The 22,870-nt window shown below is 30.9% G+C and overlaps 1 protein-coding gene across 6 annotated transcripts in view; it reads left to right on the top strand.

The window, feature by feature from the left end:
* Positions 1 to 22,870, top strand: part of Sh (Potassium voltage-gated channel protein Shaker) — a 543,641-nt gene that overhangs the window by 512,160 nt on the left and 8,611 nt on the right. For 5 of the 6 annotated variants that reach the window (XM_080179535.1, XM_080179532.1, XM_080179536.1 and 2 more), the window contains 9 exons: positions 3,786 to 3,879; positions 5,406 to 5,515; positions 6,383 to 6,461; positions 6,895 to 6,964; positions 8,124 to 8,178; positions 9,089 to 9,174; positions 9,715 to 9,844; positions 12,067 to 12,257; positions 22,087 to 22,190. In XM_080179535.1, coding sequence (XP_080035661.1) covers positions 3,786 to 3,879; positions 5,406 to 5,515; positions 6,383 to 6,461; positions 6,895 to 6,964; positions 8,124 to 8,178; positions 9,089 to 9,174; positions 9,715 to 9,844; positions 12,067 to 12,257; positions 22,087 to 22,190 — 919 coding nt within the window. Of the gene's footprint in view, positions 1 to 3,785; positions 3,880 to 5,405; positions 5,520 to 6,382; positions 6,462 to 6,894; positions 6,965 to 8,123; positions 8,179 to 9,088; positions 9,175 to 9,714; positions 9,845 to 12,066; positions 12,258 to 22,086; positions 22,191 to 22,870 lie in introns of all 6 variants that reach the window. The other variant, XM_080179531.1, reaches the window with a different exon arrangement.

Genomic DNA, 22,870 nt, shown 5'->3' with positions numbered 1-22,870 from the left:
TTTCACAGTTGCTTTTCTCTTATTTATAGCCCCTGCATGGGGCTCCAAACCCGCGGGGCCATTTCCTAACCCTGCAGGTTGATCATTGAGATTTACCTAAACTAAAATAATCAGAAGCTACTGTGAAAATACGACGAAACCCGCTACTTTGTTCTTTCCATGGTCTCTAATAAAAATCTCAATAATATTGATTCTAAAAATAGATGAAAAAAGTTATTTATACACTTAACCTAAACATATGATACATATCTTGTTAAAAAATTAAAAGTTAGGCAAGAAAAAGTTATTTATTTCTCTTTTTTCCCATTCTTCTCTGGATAGTAAAAAAGTTTGCTAACAATGTCAAATGAGTTAGGAAAGATATATGGACCAAAAAGTAGAGCAACTATTCTAAAATTGTACTTTGTTGTACCAGGAATCAGTATTCCAAAAATCAGATAAATCGGATAATTTTATGACATAAAAATTGGTTGTTAAAAAAAAGTAAAAAATCAACATGTTTAGAATGGACGCACGGACATTCTGATATCGATTATAGAGTTGCTACGCTTTCTAAATCGTACCCAACTACCACAGGAATTACCATGCAAAGTTTGAAATCGACAGGACAATTCTAACATGCCTGCCTAATTTAACGAAAAAAAGCCGTTCCAAACGTAAGGACAAACGGGTTGGCCCTAATTATAGAAAAGCTTCGCTTTTTAAAACTACTTCTTTTAATTAAAGTCAAGCATTTGAGCATTGCTAGTTTTAGCCAATCATTTAAGATTTGATAAAAAAAACAAATGGCAAGAAGTGTTTAAATTTGGGTACCACTATGATTTATACTCCAATGTTCCATCCCTCCATTACAAATCTTACATAACTGTCTATAATTTGTTTTTCTATGATAAAAAAAAACTAAAACAAAATATCTCATTTTACATGTTGCTAAATTTAATCAATTTGTTTTTGTGTTGTTATTGTTTAAATAAAATCATTTTCATAAAATACAGAATTATATTTCCCAAAAACAACCAACAAATTTTCTAGAAACTACTATTATTTCCATAAGTAGCGCAGCAATAAGAATTTTCTTGGAGGGTGGTTGTAACCTCCTCCAAAATAGCACCTGCCATACTTAGGCTAGTTTTAGTTAACCCTTAACGGTCGGGGGGGGGGGGGGGGGCGTTGAACGCCCCCCCATCTGGTTTTTTCTATCTCATTTTCTGTGTGTGAAAGATAAAGAGCCCAAACTGCTTGACTTTTTAAGTATGGGTATGACACATAACTGAGAGTTGGAAGTTTTTGAATATCTCCATCCTGGCGGGCACAGGATGCCAGCAAACCTGGCAGGGTCATCCAGGTAAAGAGCAAAAATATTTTTTTGACTAAAACAAAGCATTTTATCTTACCAAAATACTAAAAAATCCTCTAGTAGTACATCCTAATATGAAATACAGGTGTTCAAGTCACTTTCAGGTTCCAGGTATGATCCTGCAGGTCCTGATCCTCCAGGTCTCCAGAAATCTTTAAAAGGCTCCTGTGGCCGCAATTTTTGACTTAGAGGCTTCAAATTTTAAACTTAAGCTTTTCTGACATGTCTACATAACGTATTAAAATTTCATGAAGATCCGCCGCCGTTTTCCCGCCGACCGCCGACTGCGGCGGCTGGCAGCTGCCAAGTACAGCTGCGGCCGCTGAAATTTATATTTTGATATTTCAAATGTGAAATTTACATAAAGTTAAACATTTTCTGGAAAAAAATTTTTCTTCTAGCTTCAAAAATAAGAAAATTACAGCCGTTTGAAATTTTTAGGTAAAAAAAGACCTAAAAACAAAGGTTGTTAAATAAAAGGGTGAAGGAAGCGAAAATTGACTTAGACTTATAAAAGGTCGGAAATTCATTATCAAACAAGGGACTTGCACAAAAAAATTTAGCCCTCTAGCTCTAATAGGAACTGAGATAATAAGGGGGGGCGTTGAACGCCCCCCCCCCCCCCCCCCCCAACCGATTAAGGTGCGGCTAGGGGCCCGACTGTAAAGGGTTAATAATGAGTAAGCTCCAATTAGGAACTCCCCCCCCCCTATCCATATTTTTAAAAGCGAAGCTTTTCTATAAATAAGGGTCGGTCCGTCCGTCCGTCCGTACGTCCGTCCGAGATAGTTAGCTTTTATTCGTTTATTTAGGCATGTTAAAATTGTCCTATCGATTTCAAACTTTGCATGGTGATTCCTGTAGTAGTTAGGTACGACTTAGAAAGCGTAGCAACTCTATAATCGTGACCATAATGTCCGTACGTCCATTTTAAACATGTTGATTTTTGTACTTTTTTATTAACAATTTTTTATGTGATAAAATCATCCGATCGATCTGATTTTTTGATTACTGATTCCTATTACAATAAGGTAAAATATTATGAGCGAAGCATCTCTATAATCAAGTATTAAAAATGTCAGTATGTCCTTAAACAGAATTCTGTATTTAAGAAGTTTTGCAACAAATTTACGTATAATTTTGTCAAACCTTTTATTTTCATATTTTGTATATTCAGTTCTGACACTCAACAAAAGTTAATGTTCGTCTGTCATATCGTTTCAGAGTTTCGCTTTTATGGATGTTGTGATCCTTGTTTCCCTATGACTGACCCCTGCTATAGGGACTACCATCCAACGGAGCCTATACCTGAGGTGCCATAACACAGTGGTGCTATCCAATACCCTATATAACTAAACCTAACATGTCCTGAAAACTACCCTCCCCCCCCCCCTTTTTTATTCTTTGCTTGAAATCTTCTAACTAAAAATTTTTGTTGCTTTGTTTGTTTATATCATCATGAGAATAAGAATGTATTTGTTAAATAATAAATACAAAATTGTGAAAAGAGAAAATAATAAAATAATATCTAAATGTTTTCCAAGGATGGAATTACTTTCTGTTTTGGAGGGGAAGAAATTACTTTTAGTTTTTTTTTATATATTTTGTTGTCTGTGTCCTTATAAGATAGATGGGTGGTTAGATTAATAAATATCTGCACATTGATATGGCTATACCTAAAATATAGGTATACATTTATAAAAAGATAATTATATCTATCTAAAAGATTGTTATTCGTATTATAGACAGGTAGATAGTCACACAGAATGCCAAATAGATAGATAGACAAATATACAAAATAGACAAAAAGAAAGACACACAAACAGACAAAGTAGACAATAGACATTTAGACAAATAGACAAATAGACAAATAGACAAAATAAACAAAAAGATAGGCACAATAGACATAAAGACAAATAGACAGATACACAAACAGACAAAGTAGACAATAGACATAAAGACAAATACACAAATAGACAAAATAGACAAAAAGATAGGCACAATAGACAAATAGACAGATACACAAATAGACAAAATAGACAAAAAGATAGGCACAATAGACAAATAGACAGATACACAAACAGACAAAGTAGACAATAGAAAGAAAAATAAACAGATAAATTAAAATGAAAGGTATTGAGGAAAAAATTTAATTGGTCGGTCGGTTATGCTAACAATCCGTAATGCCTTTCCTTTTATATTTAAGTAATGGATATATTATTGCTTGGATCTTACACCAGATTTTCATATCCTATCTATAATAAAGTTAGCGGGCTAAGATAACGATCTCCCCCATCCCTCTCTCTTCTCCCATCCCCTCCCCTCCTACTGAATAAACGGCCCGACAAATAAAAGCGAGGGAAAATTGTAGCCTAAATTGACGATAATTTTTCTCCTGTCATAATATATTGTACATCCATTATTTCAGTATCGTGATATTCTGTTTGGAGACCTTACCTGAATTTAAGCACTACAAAGTGTTCAATACTACAGCGGGTGGCACAAAAATCGTTGAGGATGAGGTAAGTTTACTTTGTAAGGCGCGTGACATAATTGAAGACGAAGAAAGTCCCTTAAAAAATCAGCAAACGAGGAATGAATTATCCATCTCTTTTTTAGGGATTTTCTTTTCCACTCCTCCTCTCCTAATCCCTCATTTTTATGACGTCATTGAGGGACTTTCTTTGTCTTCGACTTTATTGGTTATTTATCGCATCGTGTTACGAACAGCTTTCCACGGGTATTAAAATTAGGAATTATTAGATTAAAACCATATTTGTTAGCCCCGACGGACCGTTAGCCAGGGATAACAAATCTGGCATTAATTTTTATTATTTTTCAGTAGAAGTAGAAAAATATCTGTAATAAGTTGCTATACATGATTTTTCAGTATGGCCAAGAACCTGTTCTGTTCCAGCGGATTTAATCGGTTTTAAAGCCATATTATAAAAGAGCTTTGACACTTAAAATGAGCAAATCATATATATTATATAAGGTCTTGCAATTTAATGTGTTGTTAAAGGCAGTGGCTTACGGAAGGGGAATGTCAACACCCTTCCTAAAATTTAAATTGGGACGTCCTGCCTTCCCTTTTCTTACATCCCCATGGCAAATCGCTGTGCACGCCACTGCTCATAAGAAATTAATAAAATACTAAGAAAAATTATATTATAAAAATGTGTTTGACTTTTAAATCCTAATATTTTTTAGCCATTTTTGTAATCTAGACCTAAGTAAAGCATTAATAATAATAAGTCTTAAAAGGCAAAATAAAAGCTGATCCGATAGGGTTGTCTTACTTAGAACTGGTACTAAATTAGGCTTCAATTTAGGGTCGGTCCGTATGTCCGTAACAAAAAGCTATTATCGTATTTAAGTAGTTTTGCAACATATTTAAGTACAATTTTGTTTATATTTAAATACAAATTTATATTTTGATTATTCAGATTTACACTCTACTCTAAGTGTTAATGTTCGTTTGTCCTACCGTTTCAGAGCTTCGCTTTTATGGATGTTGTCATCCTCTTTTAATTGTTTATTAGAATACCTATCTCTCTCCCTAAGTTTCAGCACTGTTTGTAATAAATTTTCTTAAATTAGAATATATTTACTGTGTACATATACATTGTACGAAGTTTACTTTTCAGTACATAGATAAGATAATATTTTATTAGCGAAGCTACTCTGTAATTTGAAATATCCGCCCGTCCGTCTGTAGGTCCGTCAATCCCTCTGTAACGTTTAGGGGAAACCGTGATTTTCTCGGTTCCTATTCGAGATAGACGACTGAAATTTTTGGGGATTTAAATAGTTCACATTCTACATATTTTCACCAAGTTTGATTTAGATTTGTCTTATGAGTGTTTACGTGTCTTAGGCTGATCAAATATATTTTTTTCATGACACTGCTAAATAATAGTTCATTTTTTCCGCGTGTCCATCCTTATAATATGTAAGCTTCCCTAAAAAGAAAGGCATATTGGAAAATATAACGGAAGTCCTTAGAGACCTCTAATAATTTTTAAAATACTAAAAATATACTTTTCAGGTTCCTGATGTTACGGACCCCTTTTTTGTTGTGGAGACTTTATGTATAATTTGGTTTACTTTTGAGCTATTGGTTCGATTCCTAGCGTGTCCGAGTAAAATGGAGTTTAGGAAAGTTCAACCAAAATATCAAATCTTATTCGATATTCTACTCTAGAAATAGCTCTTTAGAGTGCCTTTAAAAAAAGTACAAATGACCAATGATAGGCCAATACACACACTAAATAACCAATGACAGGCAAGTATACATTTTAATTGACCAATGATAGGCAAGTATGGCATCATTTTTTATGGGCAATAAAAGCTTCATTTGCTGGTTATGATTTGTGATTCCATTTATTTCCATTGTCCAAAAAAATATTACAATATGGTCTTTTATGATAACATATCATTAATTAATTCTTTCTCGAGAAGGCTGATTATTGTTAGATAGATTTTTTTTTTTTGGGGGGGGGGTTCTTTTCCTAAATAGTAAAGACTTTGCCTTTTTTTGAATCGCTTTTTTTTGGAAGGGGGCAAAGGCTTAATAAGAACTTTACTAAAAGGATAACCGCTTCTAATTCTTATATTCTAGACAAAAACATAATTACTAGAACTGTAGGTATTGCCAGTAAATTTATGTACATCTCTAATGTTAATACACAAAATTACCCTTTCTATAGATTACAATTAGGGGCTGAAACGTTAGGACACTCAACTTAATAAAGCAACCAATCAAAATTCATTTAGATGTCCCCAAATCTTACGAATAAGAAAACGTTATTATAAAACCTTGGGGACTAGTGTAATAAACAGCACTTTGTCTCCTCTCTCTCTCTCTCTGAGGTATTGCATAATTCTACCATAATTTTATTTGCATAAGCTGTAAAATATCTGAATCAGGGACGTCCAAGTGGGGGTACAGGGGTGACCCCCTCCCCCCGGAAATAAAAAGGATGTCCTTGAATTCTGAATTGTGATTTTGGTTGAACTATTCAGCAAGGACATCATGAACATGATTGATCTGGTAGCCATTATTCCTTACTTCATTACGCTTGCAACCATTGTGGCTGAAAAGGTAAGATAGATACCTAGATAGATAGATAGATAGGAAGATAGTGATACATAGGTAGATAGGTAGATATTTAGATAGATAATTAAATTCTGGTAGCCATTAATTCTTACTTCATTACGCTTGCAACCATTGTGGCTGAAAAGGTTATATAGATAGATAGATACCTAGATAGATAGATAGGTAGATACCAATATAGATAGGTAGATACCTAGTTAGAAAGAAAGATACATAGATAGATCGGTAGAGAACTAGATAGATACGTACAGCTATATAGGTATATAGTTAAGTATAGTTATGGAGCCACTTGAAGATAGCTAGATGTCTAGATACCTAATTTCTATCTATATTAAGGAGGAAATGATAGCCCCTAAGCCAGCTGTGTGGCCATATGAAGATAGCTAGATGTCTAGATATCTAATTTTCTATCTTTATTAAGGAGGAAGTGATAGCACCTAAGCCAGCTGTGATGCCACATCAAAATAATCAAAATCAAGCCATGTCTTTAGGAAAATAAAATCCATTAAAATCAAAACTGTGTGTATAAGAGTTTTTCGATCAAAAAAAAAATAAGAAAAATCAGATGGTTAACCCCTTTTTAAAAGCGAAGCTTTTCTATAATTAGGGTCGGTCCGTCCGTCCGTCCGTCCGTCCGTCCGTAACGGATAGCTTTTTTCGTTAATTTAGACATGTTAGAATTGTCCTATCGATTTCAAATTTTGCATGGTGATTCCTTTAGTAGTTAGGTACGATTTAGAAAGCGTAGCAACTCTATAATCATTACCAAAATGTCCGTACGTCCATTTTAAACATGTTGATTTTTTAACTTTTTTAAATAGCTTTTTTCGTTAATTTAGGCATGTTATAATTGTCCTATCGATTTAAAATTTTGCATGGTGATTCCTGTAATAGTTAAGTACGATTTAGAAAGCGTAGCAACTCTATAATCAATACCAAAATGTCCGTACGTCCATTCTAAACATGTTGATTTTTTTACTTTTTTAAATAGCTTTTTTTGTTAATTTAGGCATGTTATAATTGTCCTATCGATTTCAAATTTTGCATGGTGATTCCTGTAATAGTTAGGTACGAGTTAGACAGCGTAGCAACTCTATAATCATTACCAGAATGTCCGTACGTCCATTTTAAACATGTTAATTTTTATACATTTTTAACAACAAATTTGTATGTGACCTAATTATCTGATTGGTCTGATTTTTGGTATACTGATTCCTAGGACAACAAAGTACAATATTAAAAGCGAAGCAACTCTATAATCAAGTCCTAAAAATGTAAGTATGTCCATAATCATTATCCTGTATCAAGCAGTTTTTCAACAAATTTACTTACAATTTTGCTTTAACTCTTATACATTCGCATTCTGATTATTCAGTTCTGACATTATACAAGTCTTAATGTCCGTTTGTCCTTCCATTTCAGAGCTTCGCTTTTATGGATGTTGTCATCCTTGTTTTATTATACTATGCGATTCTATAGTTTTTCATGGTTTTATATCCTCGGATAGATGTAAAAAATATATATGTTTTATTTAATTTTCCAAATTAAAAAAAGTTACAGCTTTTTCTGTAAATATGTAACAAAAATTTAAGTATCTGCCTTAATTCTACTAAAGTTACTAAAAATTTTAATGGATTTTTTTCTTTTTAGCTATATTACGAGTTATTCGTCTAGTTAGGGTATTTAGAATTTTCAAACTTTCCAGGTTGGTTCATATTTAATAAAATAGATAGACAGACAGGCAAAAGTTTGTATAGAGAAGAATAAAAGTATAGACAAAATTGCAATATCTAGTTGAGAAAAAAGGCTTAGAAACAGGAATAAATAATTTGATTTAATAAAGTATAAAATTAAATACCAAAATTTTTATTTTAAATGCAGAAAAAAGATAGAAAAATAGATAGATGGTTATTTTCTGACTATAAAGATAATCCATCTATATATAAAAGTAATGATTGTTTGTCTGTGTGTATATCTGTACCGAAGGATATTGCTAACCGCTGAACCGATATGATTCTTCGTTATAATGTAGCTTCTTTTATAACTATTTAGGGGTATACCACCCTCTTAAGGGAAATTGCCCGTAGAAAATTACGCTCCCAATTTGATTTTACTTCTGTTTTTAAAACTAAAATTAAAAATGGGAGGGGGGTATTTTTCTCCCCCCCCCCCCCTTCCAACTCAAGTGCATAAAGACGCCACTAGAGGGGCGCAGCCTTTTTTGTTATACATATCCTTATATTAAAGTAACAGGATGTCTATTTGTCTGTGTGTTTGTACCGAAGGATCTCACTAACCGCTGAACCGATCGGGTTCTCCTTAACAGGGTAGCTTCTCATAGGTTTCGGAAGGGTTTATAACTATTTTGGGGGAGGGTACCACCACCCTCCCAAGAGAAATCGCCCCCAGAAAAAAATACCCCTCCCAGAAAAAAGAGACTTGAACGAAACATAAACCAATTATTTCTCTTATTAGATATTTTAAATAAAAAAAAACATTCAAAGTGCCACTAGAGACCTCTACGGGCGCAGCCGATAGAGTTATGCATATATATAGGGTAGCTGTATAGATAAATCATGTTCGATGAAACCTACTTTGGACAATATTCTTTTCAGGCATTCAAAAGGACTTCAGATTCTTGCACGAACACTAAAAGCTTCCATGAGAGAACTTGGACTTCTCATGTTCTTTCTATTCATAGGTTTGTTCTCTGATAGATAGATAGGTAGATAGATGGATGGATAGATAGATAGGTAGATCGATGAATGGATAGAGAGATAGGTAGACGTATGGATAGATGGATGGATAGATAGATAGGAAGATGAATGGATTGAGAGTTAGGTAGACGTATGGGTAGATGAATGGATTGAAATTCATTTAGAAGTTTAGAAACATACTTAAATTGCCTCAAATAGAATAAGTATGTAGATAGATATGTCTTACATATTCATAGGGTACTTTATATATAGTTAAATTGATGGATAGACATCTAGATGGATAGATAGATATATATGGAGAAGACTAAACTAAGGGGAAATAAGTTAGAAAAGGCCAAAAGAAGGAAGTGGATTGTAGAGAAAGTTTCACTAATTATTGTTTGTCAGAATCCTGGTCCCTTCTCCCTGTTTTTACTCAAGTTCTAACTACTAGTAAATTTCATAATAGATAGATGAATAGAAGCTTAGATAGACAGATAGAAATATAAAAAGAAAGAAAAAATAACACAAGTTTTACCTGGCAGGTGTCGTGCTGTTTTCCAGTACAGTATATTTTGCGGAGGCGGGGTCCCCAAAGTCTCAGTTCAAGTCTATACCGGATGGTTTCTGGTGGGCAGTTGTAACCATGACCACCGTCGGCTACGGAGATATGACGTAAGTAATCGCACACCTAACCCCCCATAATTAGTATATTTATGATTACCTTTTCAATTTAGTCAAAATTGGTCATAAAAAAGGATTCTTGGTTACTAATTTTTTTATGAATAAAGTAGCTTATAGTGCCTATAAAAGATATGACGTCATACAATACAAATGACCAATGATTGGTCAATTACAATGTAAATGGCCTATCATTGGTCAATTGTATTGTATAACGTTATTTTTTATAGGCTCTATAGGCTGCTTCTTTTTGAATTATTGTTTAAATACTTATTAGTGTTATTTGAAGAATGTCTTATCAGAGATTTACAAATGCACATTTTTGCCAATTTTAACTGGTTTGACAAGGGATTTATATACATTAGTAAAAATACATATAAGATTTTAGGGAAAATTATTAATTATATAGCAGAAGGAATTGTAGCAAATTATTTGGTATCCTTTATCATTTGATGATTAATTATGCAATGCTAAAAACTTTAATCATTTAATTCCTGACAGATTAAGTTTAGCACAAAATCAGAAAATAGATAAATTTTCTTTTAAAAATTATTGGTGTAATATTATAGTTTTAGATTTTTTGTAGATTAAAGTAATTTAATCAGGGCGGGAGGGAACATTGGGCTGTTTATTACACTAGTCCCCAAAGTCTTATGATAAAGTTTTTTATACAACAACCTTGGGGACTTTGATAGAATTTTGATTGGTGGGTTCATTTAGTTGAAAGTCCAAAAGTTTCAACCACTAATTATAATCTATAGAAAGGGTAATTTTGTCTATCTTCATCGAAAAGTACATCAATTTATCGGACATTGTCTTATCCCTTTAGATCCCTGAATTTAATGAAAAATTACCTATGAAACTTAATCTTTATTTACAAAAATCGTTTAACTGTTCTATTCTTCAATTTTTTTTTACTGAATATTTATCCAGTTTGTGCAAACAGCTGTTTCATTTAAATTTTAGAAATGCATAAAATCTTATTCCAAGCAAATGATGAATGCCACGTCAAAAGTTCTGGCGCATTTTTTTCCAGATTTCTCTCATTTTTTCAACAAAGTTTTTTTTCTTGAGAAATTAGATTATGATTATCATACAGAATAGTACTTTATCGCAACATATTACAGACAGCTTTCCGCGGATATAAAAATGAACAATGATAAAATTAAAGTCAGTTTTAGGGGCCCGGGATAACAAACCTTTTTAAGATTTTTATTTTATTATTCGTGGAAAATTGTCTGTAGTACGATGCTATACATGATTTTTCGGTATGGCTGAGAATTAGTTCTAATCTAAAGGATTTTAATCGGTTTGAAAGCCACACTGGAAAAGATTTAGATGTTTATATTTTATATTTAGGAAAGTGCATGACAAAATATTATTAATCAAAAAATAACAATATTACTATTTAGATTTTTTTTTAAATTAGGCATGAAAAGTAACAAAAAACAAAATTATTAATGAATTTACAAAATATTTACACATATAATCCAATTGTAGGTTTAGGTCTTACTAAATAATATAATTAACTAACATTTATTTAGAAAAACTAATGAAGCATGACAAAAAAAAACTTAGGAAATAGAGATAATGCCCCAAAATATATTTTTTTTATTATAGGAAATATTTATGTTTTATGTAAATAATTTATATGGCTATTTTTTAAAAACTCTTGGTGTTTTATTTTACCCTACATTTGTTAATAAGACAATATGATGCTATAATGCTTATGAGATTTTTATCATCAAATTTTTTAGCAATTTTTATCTGCTTTTAATAATTCCCATTTAATACTAAGTTTTGGGAAATTTAAAACTAACTTAGACTTTAGTTGAAACTTACTAATAATTAACAAATATTGAGCTTTGAGATAGGCTTTAATTATACAATTCTACCTCTTTTTAGGAAAATTTGGATGACTTTTTTCTTCTTATAATTACATTATCTATGTTATGTCTTAAAAGCATAATTATAAATGTTTTTTTTACATCTCTAACCCCTGCATCTTAACCTTACTCTAACAACTAACTATATTAGTCTCATTACTTTACTAAACTAACCTTAATGATGTTTTATTTTATGTTTAATATTTTTTGTATGAGATAACATATCTCATAGTTTATCCCAGGCCCAATAGGGTCTGGGGTAACACAAAAAATGACACAATTTAAAGAAAAAAAGACGTTACTAAAAATCTCGTTTTTTCTTTTACTCAGGCCTGTTGGGGTCTGGGGCAAAATTGTGGGGTCCCTGTGTGCCATTACTGGGGTTCTGACAATTGCCCTGCCCGTGCCCGTCATTGTCAGCAACTTCAACTATTTTTATCACCGCGAAACTGACCAAGAGGAGATGCAATCACAAAACTTTAACCATGTTCAAAGTTGTCCTTATCTGCCAGGCCATTTAGGTGATTTTTTCAAGTCATCAATTTTTATATATTTTACATTTATTTTTATATTGAAAAATGTTAAGATACATTAATATACATCAGCTATATGCATACAAAAATGCATAGTGTATCTCTGTGTGTGTGTGTATGAATGGAAGAAATTTTTATAAAATTATACCAATATACTCTGTAAAAAGAAAGTTATGAAGTGTAACAATTTTATTTGATCAATCCCCTGCTATTTTATTTTATAAAGTTTTGAATAAAATGAAAAATATACAATGCTTTACATTTTTTCACATTCAAACACACATACACACACACACACCCATATGAAAAGTGAGTAAACTCTTAGCTACAGAAAACACCTCCCCCAGCCGAGAGAAAAAAAGTGGTAAATTTTTTTAATATTCTCTTTTTCTACATTGTGTGGAAAAAAAACTAATTTTTCCATCAGAATGTTACGATTAGTTTTGGCAAATTAATAATTGAGTTTCTGGTCAAATTTCTTTCATAATTTTATGGTGGCTCCAAACTTTAAAAAAGAAAAATATATGAAATGCAGCTTTTATGACATGATTCAATCAATCAATCAACTAATTTTTTTATAAAATGCTTTCTAGCTTTAATGACTTTGGATTACTAGATAGCTTGTTTGTGCTCAATAAGGTGAAATATATGATGTAGGAATTTATTAAAGAAATGAAAGGAATTTTTAATATGTCTAAACTCCAGTAAAAAAAGTGTAAAATAATTTGTACAATTTATGAATTATTTTTAAAAAATTTAAATTTGCTAAAGGAAAAAGTTATGTGATAGATTTTTCATATATGTTGTAAGATAACACAAACTATTCCAGACATTTTTCCTTAAAAAATCATCATATATTTGCCTACAACAAGCTTAGGTCTTGTGTGTGTTTTGTGTCACTGTTGATGAAGTATATTGTTAATTAATCAATGATCAAGGTGTGGTCTGTATGTAGCAAGTATTCTCTGTAGAATATACTAGACGGTGTGGCATGCAAGTGTAAAATTCCAAAATAATATTAAGATTTACCATAGACCATAAAATTATTATCTGGGTAATTCATCTTTTATAAAATTCAATCACCTTGACCCCTTCCTTTATCCATTCACCTCACTTATTAATTTCCAATCATTACTGTGCTTTGCTGCAATCTTACAAAAGTAGTTGTAATTTTCTTAACACTATTTGCTTTTTTGGGCATGTCTTGGAAATTTTAAGTTTCTTGAAGGTTGTAAAAGGACAATTCTAAAGTGCATGGCAATTTCATGTGCTTTTTATAGATCTTTCAATTTATTTCATAACAAGACTATTTATCTAGATTTCAGTATTAAAATACAATTCCATATTTAATTCCTCCTCCTCCTACCTACACAATTAAAAGTTTTGAATGTGAACCCTCTATCCCAGTAAATGTAAAATAGCTGACTTAGAAATCAAATGTATTTAGAAATTAATCGTCTTACAAGGGGAAACTACTTTTGATTTGAATTTAATGAAATTTAGAAAGAAAATGTTAACTAAGCTAGATTTTTTGAAATTTAAAATCTATATAGATAATAAATAGGATTTAGCTTCTATGATTTTAAAAGAAATATTAGCAAAATGCTAATAATTATGAAGGACAAATAAGGTCATGCTTTGTTTTGAACACATTTATGTGCTTAGCATGAACAGAAATGGTTGAAATAATGATAGGAAATATGCTTTTAAATATATAATTAAAAAGTCTTAAAGAAAGAAAATAAACAGATAAATTACAAAAAGAATTAGTTGATTGATTGATTTATAAAATTTCCTATGGTTAATTCTACCAAAATTGCTTTATTGTAATTTTAAAATATAAAAATAGGAAACAAATATTTTAAATTAACCAAATTCGCCTTTGAAAAGTTTATTTATTACAAACCAAAAGCTTATTAAGTTCCATATGAATATTTATTTTCATTGAGTTTAAAGATTTCTAGGTTTGCTGTGCTAATCAAATGAAAATATTAATTCTTTATAACAAATAGGTCTTAACTGTAAGAAATTAAGTGTAAGAAATTATTTATTTTCTATTTAATCTTAGAACAGCAAACCTAAAAGAATTTTATTTAATAGGGCAGCACTTTTTTTAAAGATAGAGTGACAATTTAAGATATAAGTCTTAAAATTTAATGAAAAAATATTACTCAAACAATTTTTCAGTTTTCTATATCTATTTTGTCATTCTATTTTAATTTGTAAAACTGGCCAGCTATTTCAGTACAAATTATGCAAAGCTTACTATCAGCAATTGAAAATAATTACACACAAAATTAAGTTGCTTACAAAATATCAATAAGAAAAGAACCCATCTAACCCTTTGGGGTTGCTTTGAATGACGGAGGGAAGTATGGTTGCTATATTGGTTGACATTACTGCTTCAGCAATTATTTTAAAAATATTTATTAATTGTTTTTATTCCTAGCTCTAAGCAAGGGTTTTGAAATCGTATGCTTAGAGATAGAAATAAAAGTAATTTAATAATATTTCATTATCAATTTAAAATTAAACACAAGTAACCAAATAAGGCATCAGCTACTTGTCTTTAATTTGTCAAATTGATATCTAATTACATATGGCTTTATTAAGACACATATTAGGACAAATTTCAAATTTACTTGCACCTATTCTCACCAGTTTTGGGAGCTTTGGCCAAAATTGACTGTTTTACACAATATAATTATACTCCATGCTCACACTTTTGTTAAATACTTTCTAAATCTTTATGTAATAGATTAGGATTTTAAAAATGTAACTTTATAAATTTTTTAATGATTTATAACACAAAATTTTTTTCTGTTTGTGTTACAAAAATTGAACTAAAAATGGCTTGGAGCATATCTATATCATTTATTTTACATTGATTAGTTCGAAGAGACATAAAAATTTTAGATAAAATGTTAAATTATTTAATATTTAATCTATTAGTTACTACTTAATGTAATAATAATTTTTTTTAAAGAATTTGAAGATTTATTTATAAAAATAATGTAAATTGATCTTTAAAAATTTTGATTGTGTATAACAGTCAATATCACAAAGCTTAGCAAAAAAGGCACATTTTTCAATATTTAGCTTTCAACACAAAAGCTTTTGAACAAAATATTAAAAATGTTTTTTGTAAATTTATGAAAATAAATCAATGGCCACTGTAAATTGTAAGATATTACTCGAATGTAAATTTTTCAAAAATTTTGGGTCTCATTTAGGAATTTATTGATTCTTTGGGTCGTCTGAAAACCATTACTTCCTCAAATGCGCAATTCATTGGTTAAAATAAGTGCAGAACCCCAGCATTTCGTCATACCCGGACTCTCGCTCTTCCCGGAGGTCATAATTCCGACCTCTGGGTGACAAGAGGTCAGGACAATAAATTGAGGTCATGTTGACAGAGTCTGATTAGCCACAACAATGCTATCAGCCAATTTGCCATAATTCAGTTCTGGTTGGTTACTTACACAAGCTGTATCTTATAATTTAGGGGATTTTTCTCTCAAAATTTGGCATCCATGTCATTTTTTCCCGCCAAATCTTCCCCTTTTTCCCGCCGTCAAACATAGAATAAAAAGACAGCAAAACTAGATCCAGCCAGTGAATTATGATATCCTTTAAAAGGGCAGCTACAAACACATTTTGTAAAGGATTGTTTACTAAGAGTTGAAAAAAAAGCAAATATCTTTTGAAATGGTAAATATTTTTTTAGAGAAATTAGAAATTTAATAGGAATAAGTTGGAGAATTTTTACCAAATAAGTACTTTTTGTTTATTGGGACAAATTATGCTGCGAAAATAAGATTTTAGTAAACAATCCTTGCAATTTGCTTGCAAACTGAACTCTCAGTTGCTCTCTTGGGATTTTCTAGGTTTGTATAATCCTACTTTATCTTACTCTGGTGATATGAAATTCAATTTATTGTCTTGGCACCTTGGTGAAAACTTTATAATAAATTGCTTCACAAATCTTGCAAACTATGTGAACTTGTAGTTTATAAACCTTGTAGTTTTACAATAATCTAACACTTTTAGTTTAGTATACATATCTAACATGTGTTTTTACAATACAGTCAAAGTTTTATGCACAAAAAATGTTATAAAAAATTATTTTATAATCTTTGAAAATATATATCAATCTTAAATGAAAGTATAGAATATAGTTTGATTTTAATCTTGGCTGTAATGTATAAACACCAAGCATGAGACAAGGTGGCAAAAATTTTGACATTTGGCCACCCTTGCATGATAAAATGCATCCTTGTTTTGTATTTCCCATGAAATTGACAGATGACAATTTTAGCTTGTGTGTATGCATATATTTTTTAGTTTTTTTTTTTAAATAGTACTTTTAGTTTTATTTGAATAATTAGAATAGTGAGCCCTAAAAGTTACTTATTGACCAGATATAGGTGGGACTATGGGCTGTTGGTTAGTCCCCAAAGTTTTTGAAATCGTTTCCTTATTCTTTGGCTTAACCTTGGGGACTTCAGTGAGTTTTGATTGTTTGGTTTAGAAAGTTGAGTGTTCAAACGTCAAAGCCATCAATTTTAATTTACTGAGGGGAAAATTTTGTGTATCATCATTGGAAATAAACATCAATTTATCGGTCTTTGTTTAAAATTCCTGCTTATCGACAGTAAAGCTTTTTGATTTCTATTTAAATTACAACTATCATAAAATAAAAACACAGATTAGTTTTTAAATTTATTAATTAAATATACAAAATTTGTTTTCTTTTTTAGTAGCGAAGCTACTCTAAAATTCGAAATGTTCGTCCGTTTATCCGTCCGTCAGTCCGTCTGTTAGAGACAAATTGGGGAAAACATGATTTTCTCGGCTCCTACAAAAGATAGAAGGCTGAAATTTCTTGTCAATATTCTCATTAATATAAAGCATAATTTAGTATAAAACATCCGTAGCGGTCGGACTACTTATTTTTAGCCGCTTTTACTATATACAACATGTATTATCTTCTCCTGCAAAAGTTACACAACTACAACTTCCCTTCAATATGCACCATAATTAGATAAAAAAAATCTATGGAAGTATGGCTGCTTTTCTTTTTATAACTTTTAAAGACATGAAAAGACTTTTTAAAGGTTTTGTGATTTTTAGTGTTTGCATATTCTCTCTCTTCCTTTTCTTTGTTATGATAACAGATTATCTACTGCTCACTTTGTCCGTTTGTCTTTTTTATAATAGATGTTGTGCTTCGCTACTTATGGATGTTGGCATGATCCTCTATCCAAAAAATAATTTTTCCCCAAACTTGGACCCCCAAATCCTCTAAACCCCAAACAAAAAAGGTCTAATGCCCTTAGTTGTTAAAATCGGATAATTTTTGTACATTTTATACCAAAAATACGGGTTTTTACCCATCCCCCCAAAAATAAACTAAATTTAGGAAATTAATTCCCCTGGGATAAAATTTCCGACAAAAAGAGAATTATCCATTTTTACAGATTTTTTACCCCCTCCACCTCCCCCTTAAAAAAGCTTGGACGTCCTTGTATACGTCCAGCTATTTTTCTGCTCTAATTTAATCAAAATGTTTTTAGCTAGTTGTGTAACTTATGAAGATAATGGTCCTTGTTTCTAAAATAATCTTAAGTAAATTTCTTCAGGGATAGAGGGATGGGAACAATGGGCTGTTTATTACACTAGTCCCCAAAGTTTTATAATAATGTTTTCCTATCTGTGGCATAACAACTATGGGGACTTTAGTGAATTTTTTTGGTTGGATCATTAACTTGAGTTTCAACCACTAATTTTTAACTTTAATCTACTGAGGGGGAATTTGGTGTATCATCATTGGGGATGTACATCAATTTATTGGCCATTGTCTTATCCCTTTAGATCCCAGGCATTTCTTGGTAACCAAAGTGATTTTAGTATAATAGAGCAAGGCATAAAGTTTAAATTGAAGTGGGGGGATAAATTGTGTCAACATATCAAACTTATATCATCTATCTCTTTCCCTCTCATTCTATAGGTATTTATCTCTCTCTTTCTCTCTCTCTCTCTCTCTCTCTCTCTCTCTCTCTCTCTCTCTCTCTCTCTCTCTCTCTCTCTCTCTCTCTCTCTCTTTTTCTCTCTCTCTTTATCTCTTCCTACCTCTTTCCTCTTCATTTTCTAGGTATTTATCTCTCTTTCTCCCTTCTCTCTCTCTATATATATCTATTTATTATATATCTTATTATCTATCTCTTTCCCTTTCATTTTCAAGGCATCTCTCTCTCTCTCTCCCCCCCCCCCTTTCTCTCTCACTCTCTCTCTCTCTCTCTCTCTCTCTTTCTCTCTCACTCTCTCTCTCTCTCTCTCTCTCCCTCCCCCTCTTTCTCTCTTTCTCTCTCACTCTCTCTCTCTCTCTCAATGTATCTAACTTTCTCTTTCTATTTCAATCTTTCTCTCCAAATTCTAATGATCTCAATATCTATTTTTATTCCACTAGTCAAATCATTTACTTTAAAATATTTTTGTCTGCTGAAGATTTGATTTCTGGTAATTAAAGTTTTCATAAAGTTTTCGTAATTTCAAAGCTTTCAGTCAAGCAAAGATTGTATTTTGATTGTAAGAGTTTCCCAGCAAAATTTCTAATTAGGATACCTTAAAAAATCACCAATCTAAAAAGTATTAAAAGTATATTTTTGAATAAATCATATATCTTAATTATAAGGTTATAATTAACCTATAATAATAACTGAATGTAAATAAATTTTAAATGCAGAGTTATTCGCATTAAATATCATTTTATTAGTCTGTGTATGATATGCATGCTTTTTGTTCAGTTTTCATTAAATTGTCTTAAATGTACAAATTTACTTTAACTTTATCATTCCCCTTACATTTAGGGATAAAGGGGAAAGTCAAAAGGAGATACTTTTTGTCATATGAATCCAATTCAGTTCACGGTAAAATGTTGCTGAAAAATTGTTAACTTTAAAGGCCACTGAAATATTTTGTTCGCATATTGTTATATCCAGAGGCGTGCAAAACAGGGAAGTATAAACGCCCCTCCACCCCTCCCTGGATACCTTGGGGGTATATCCACCCCCCTAACTCTAAAATAACACATTCTTGTTGTCTATATTATATTATATTTTTTGCTACCTCCACTGTTCACTAAAGTCTGTGCAATCAAAAGGTAGTTTTCTGATAGGTATTAGTAAAAGTACTCAATGTAATAGCCATAATATATCTAGATAATCCACCAAATCCGATTTTTTGTCAAATTTAAAAACTAATTTAAAAACTAATATTTAGCAGACAAAAACCTTTGTTTATTTTTTGTTATTTACAAAATCTATCAAAGAAATTTGTCTTATCTCGGAAACTATAAGAGATGTGATATTATATTTTTAAAGTGGGCTTCAGAAATAATAAGGGGGGGGGTGTCAGCCCCCGGAAAAACCCTGTGCACACAACTGGTTAAAGCTACATTAAAAAGCCTTGAAATAGCAAAGATCCAACTTAACACAGGGAGCACATGGCTACAGAAATAGGTTATTTTGTGCCCTAGTCAATAACATTTTATCATTTTTAAGCCTACTTGAATGCAGGTTACAATCATGACATGTCAATCAGCCATTCATTTTACCTTTAGCAGCCTATAAAGTTCTTAGTTTGTTTGACATTTTCCATTCTAGCAATGTTTTACTGTGGAGTTTACTGTATCCATTTATTTTGCTTGATTTTTTTATTACAAATATCACTTTACTTAATTTCTACTCCAATTGACTTATCCCTTCTCTGAATGGCCTTAAACCATTAACTTTGCATGATTGTTCCACTAAAGCTACAAAGTTTCTATTAAAGCTTATTTACAATCCTAACACAAAGCAAAGTAGTTTTGAAAACTAAAAACATACCATACTTTTTATTTCTAAACCCAAGGTGCCAAGTTTTAAAATTGAATTTTATAGATTACTCAACAGGTAGAGTATTAGGGTAGGTATTGGTCAGGTCTGAAGCAGAATTAGTGGTTGGTATAACTCAGATCAGGTGACATTTTTAAACTGAAAAAGAATAGAAAATATTTTTTTAAAGTTTTCAGGTGAACAAAATGACTTATAAATTTATAATTCTTTTTATAAATTAGAATAGAAATAAATTTATAAGTATTTTTGTTAAGATAATATCTATCAATCATAGTATAAATAAATTATGGTTTTGAAAATGATTTTGATGTCAGTAAAAGAATATAAAGAAATGTTTATTTTACACTGATTTTCTTATTTTATTTAAGAGAAAGAAAGTTGTTCTTGCATAAAGATGAAAATTTAAATTAAACCCTAGTTGTTGAATATTTATTCAAAGAATAATTTTTTTTTATAAATAAGATACCAGACTCAAGAATAATAATATTGTTTTTAATTTAAAAGAACTCAATTATCTTATTGAAGATAGAAATTAATCTATTATTTTGCTTGTTTGAGGGAACAGAGAGGATATTTTGCAAAAATCAACTTTTTGTCCATGGTTCAATTTGTTTAACCCCCCCCCCCCCCCCTCCCCGCGCCCGCTATAGGAAATTTTTTAACTAATATGGATAAGGAATGATTTTGAAATGGAGAATAGTTATTTATAACATCACATTGTAGACTGCTTTCCCCGGATATTAAAATGAAAAATTATATTGTTAAAACGCTATTGTTAGCCTTGAGGTGACAAAGGCCGGGCTAACAAAACTTGTAATGATTTGATGATTTTTATTTTAATATTCATGGCATATTATCTGTAATACGATACTATACATGATTTTCTGGGAAAAAATTTGTGGTATAGTGTCAAGCAAATTAGGGGGTAAACATTTTAGGATTAGTGCTTGTTCACTCTTTTCATCCCCTTTTGCAACAAATAGAGTAAGATACTTTAGAACACCTTTTACCCATTGAGAGTGGTGTAAAATGGTGCATTCTTAAATTGTGGATTTTACTAAAAATTTTAATTAAATCTCATCAAAACGATGTGCGCAGTGAAATTTTAAATTTTACATAAATGTGTTCTTAATTATTTTTAGACTGACATCAAATTCATTTCATTCACATTTTTAAATTGGGAAAGATACAAATAGTCAAAAATAAATAGAAAAACAGAGAACATAATTTGAGTTATTAATTTCATTTTATTTCCCTTTACAACTTTTCATTTTTCATGGCCCTTAAAAGCTGAAGTTATAATTTTTGCAATTCTTTTTGTTCGTGAATCTTTGCAAGCTCTATTTTTCTATATATTTATAGAATACTTGACCTGACCCCTTGCAATAATAAAGATCTTTAGTTAGATTGTTCTCAAATATTATTTTGTATTCAATATTGGTTTTCTGATTGCAAAAAAGCTTTTGATTCTATTTCATATGAGTATATTCTTTCAAAAATATGTAATTAATTAAATCTAATTAAAGATCTAAGCTTAGGGTATAAAAATGAAACAAGTAGTAGATCAGGACGAATGTAAATTAAAGTATTGAATTTAGGAACATTTAATTCGGAATAAGGTTTATATTTTGAGGTTTTGTCTTGATCTACTGTTTGAAATTCAAAATACTTATTTATCTACCAATAACTAATCTATCTATCATCTGAAATTTTGATAAAAAAATAACAAATAATAATACAGGACTGGCAAATAGTTATAGGAGTAATGTAAAGGTAAAAAAGGAACCAGTTTTTCCCCTGTTTTATTAATTGTTGTTTAATTTGATGTTCTTGAAACTCTCTACATCTACAAAATTATCTATCTCTCCCATAAACTATATTGCTATCTACCTATCTAATCTAACTATCTATCTATCTATTAGGAGAAAGTTTGCGAAAATCTCATCTTTGTGAGAGCTCGAGTGATATAATGAATATGGAGGAGGGGAGTGTGCTGAGTTACACAACGGTACATGCACAAACTAAGGTATTGCATGCTGGATGCCTTTTTACATTATTCAGGGCTCGGCAGCCGCGTTAAGCCTCAAATTTAAACCCGCCTGGATGCTTTACATTTGTTTTAAAAGGGTGTGCCATATTTGGGTTAGGTTTAGACTTTTTAAGTTAGATTTTTATGTTTGTACAAGGTTAATTTCCATGAGGCTTACAGGCAGCTGCCGAGTCCTGCCTCTTAATATTATTCTTCATAGGGACAAGAACATATAGTTTGAAAACAAATATTTCCTCCATCCATCTTAGAAGTGGGGCAGGGGTATTAATTTAGGTTTTAATTGTCTTAAATTATGGAATGAATCAGGGAAATTAAAAGTAAATGTTTTCAAAATGATAAGAATTTTCATGGTTCAAATTCATAAAAATTTCTTATTTCTGGTCCTCATTTCAAAAAACAATTATCATAGAGAATAATGTTTCTTCAACTATTCCACTTAAAAATCCCATTGAAAATTTGTTTTTCTAAATTCTTGTTCCAATCCCTGCATCTTTTATTCTGAATTGTTGGTGTTTTTATGATTCCAGCTGACAATTTTTATAATAAATCATGAATCATTACTACATACATTTACAAATAAAGAATAGAGAAAATAATTAACAAGTTATCTAAGTTTTTGTGTTAAGGGGTAGTGAGCAACATAAATTTCAAGGGGT

Source organism: Acartia tonsa, chromosome 12, assembly GCF_053477335.1.
Source record: "Acartia tonsa isolate MP-2025a chromosome 12, ASM5347733v1, whole genome shotgun sequence".
Classification (NCBI taxonomy): Eukaryota; Metazoa; Arthropoda; class Copepoda; order Calanoida; family Acartiidae; genus Acartia; species Acartia tonsa.
This window is presented reverse-complemented; position numbering and strand designations above follow the sequence as displayed.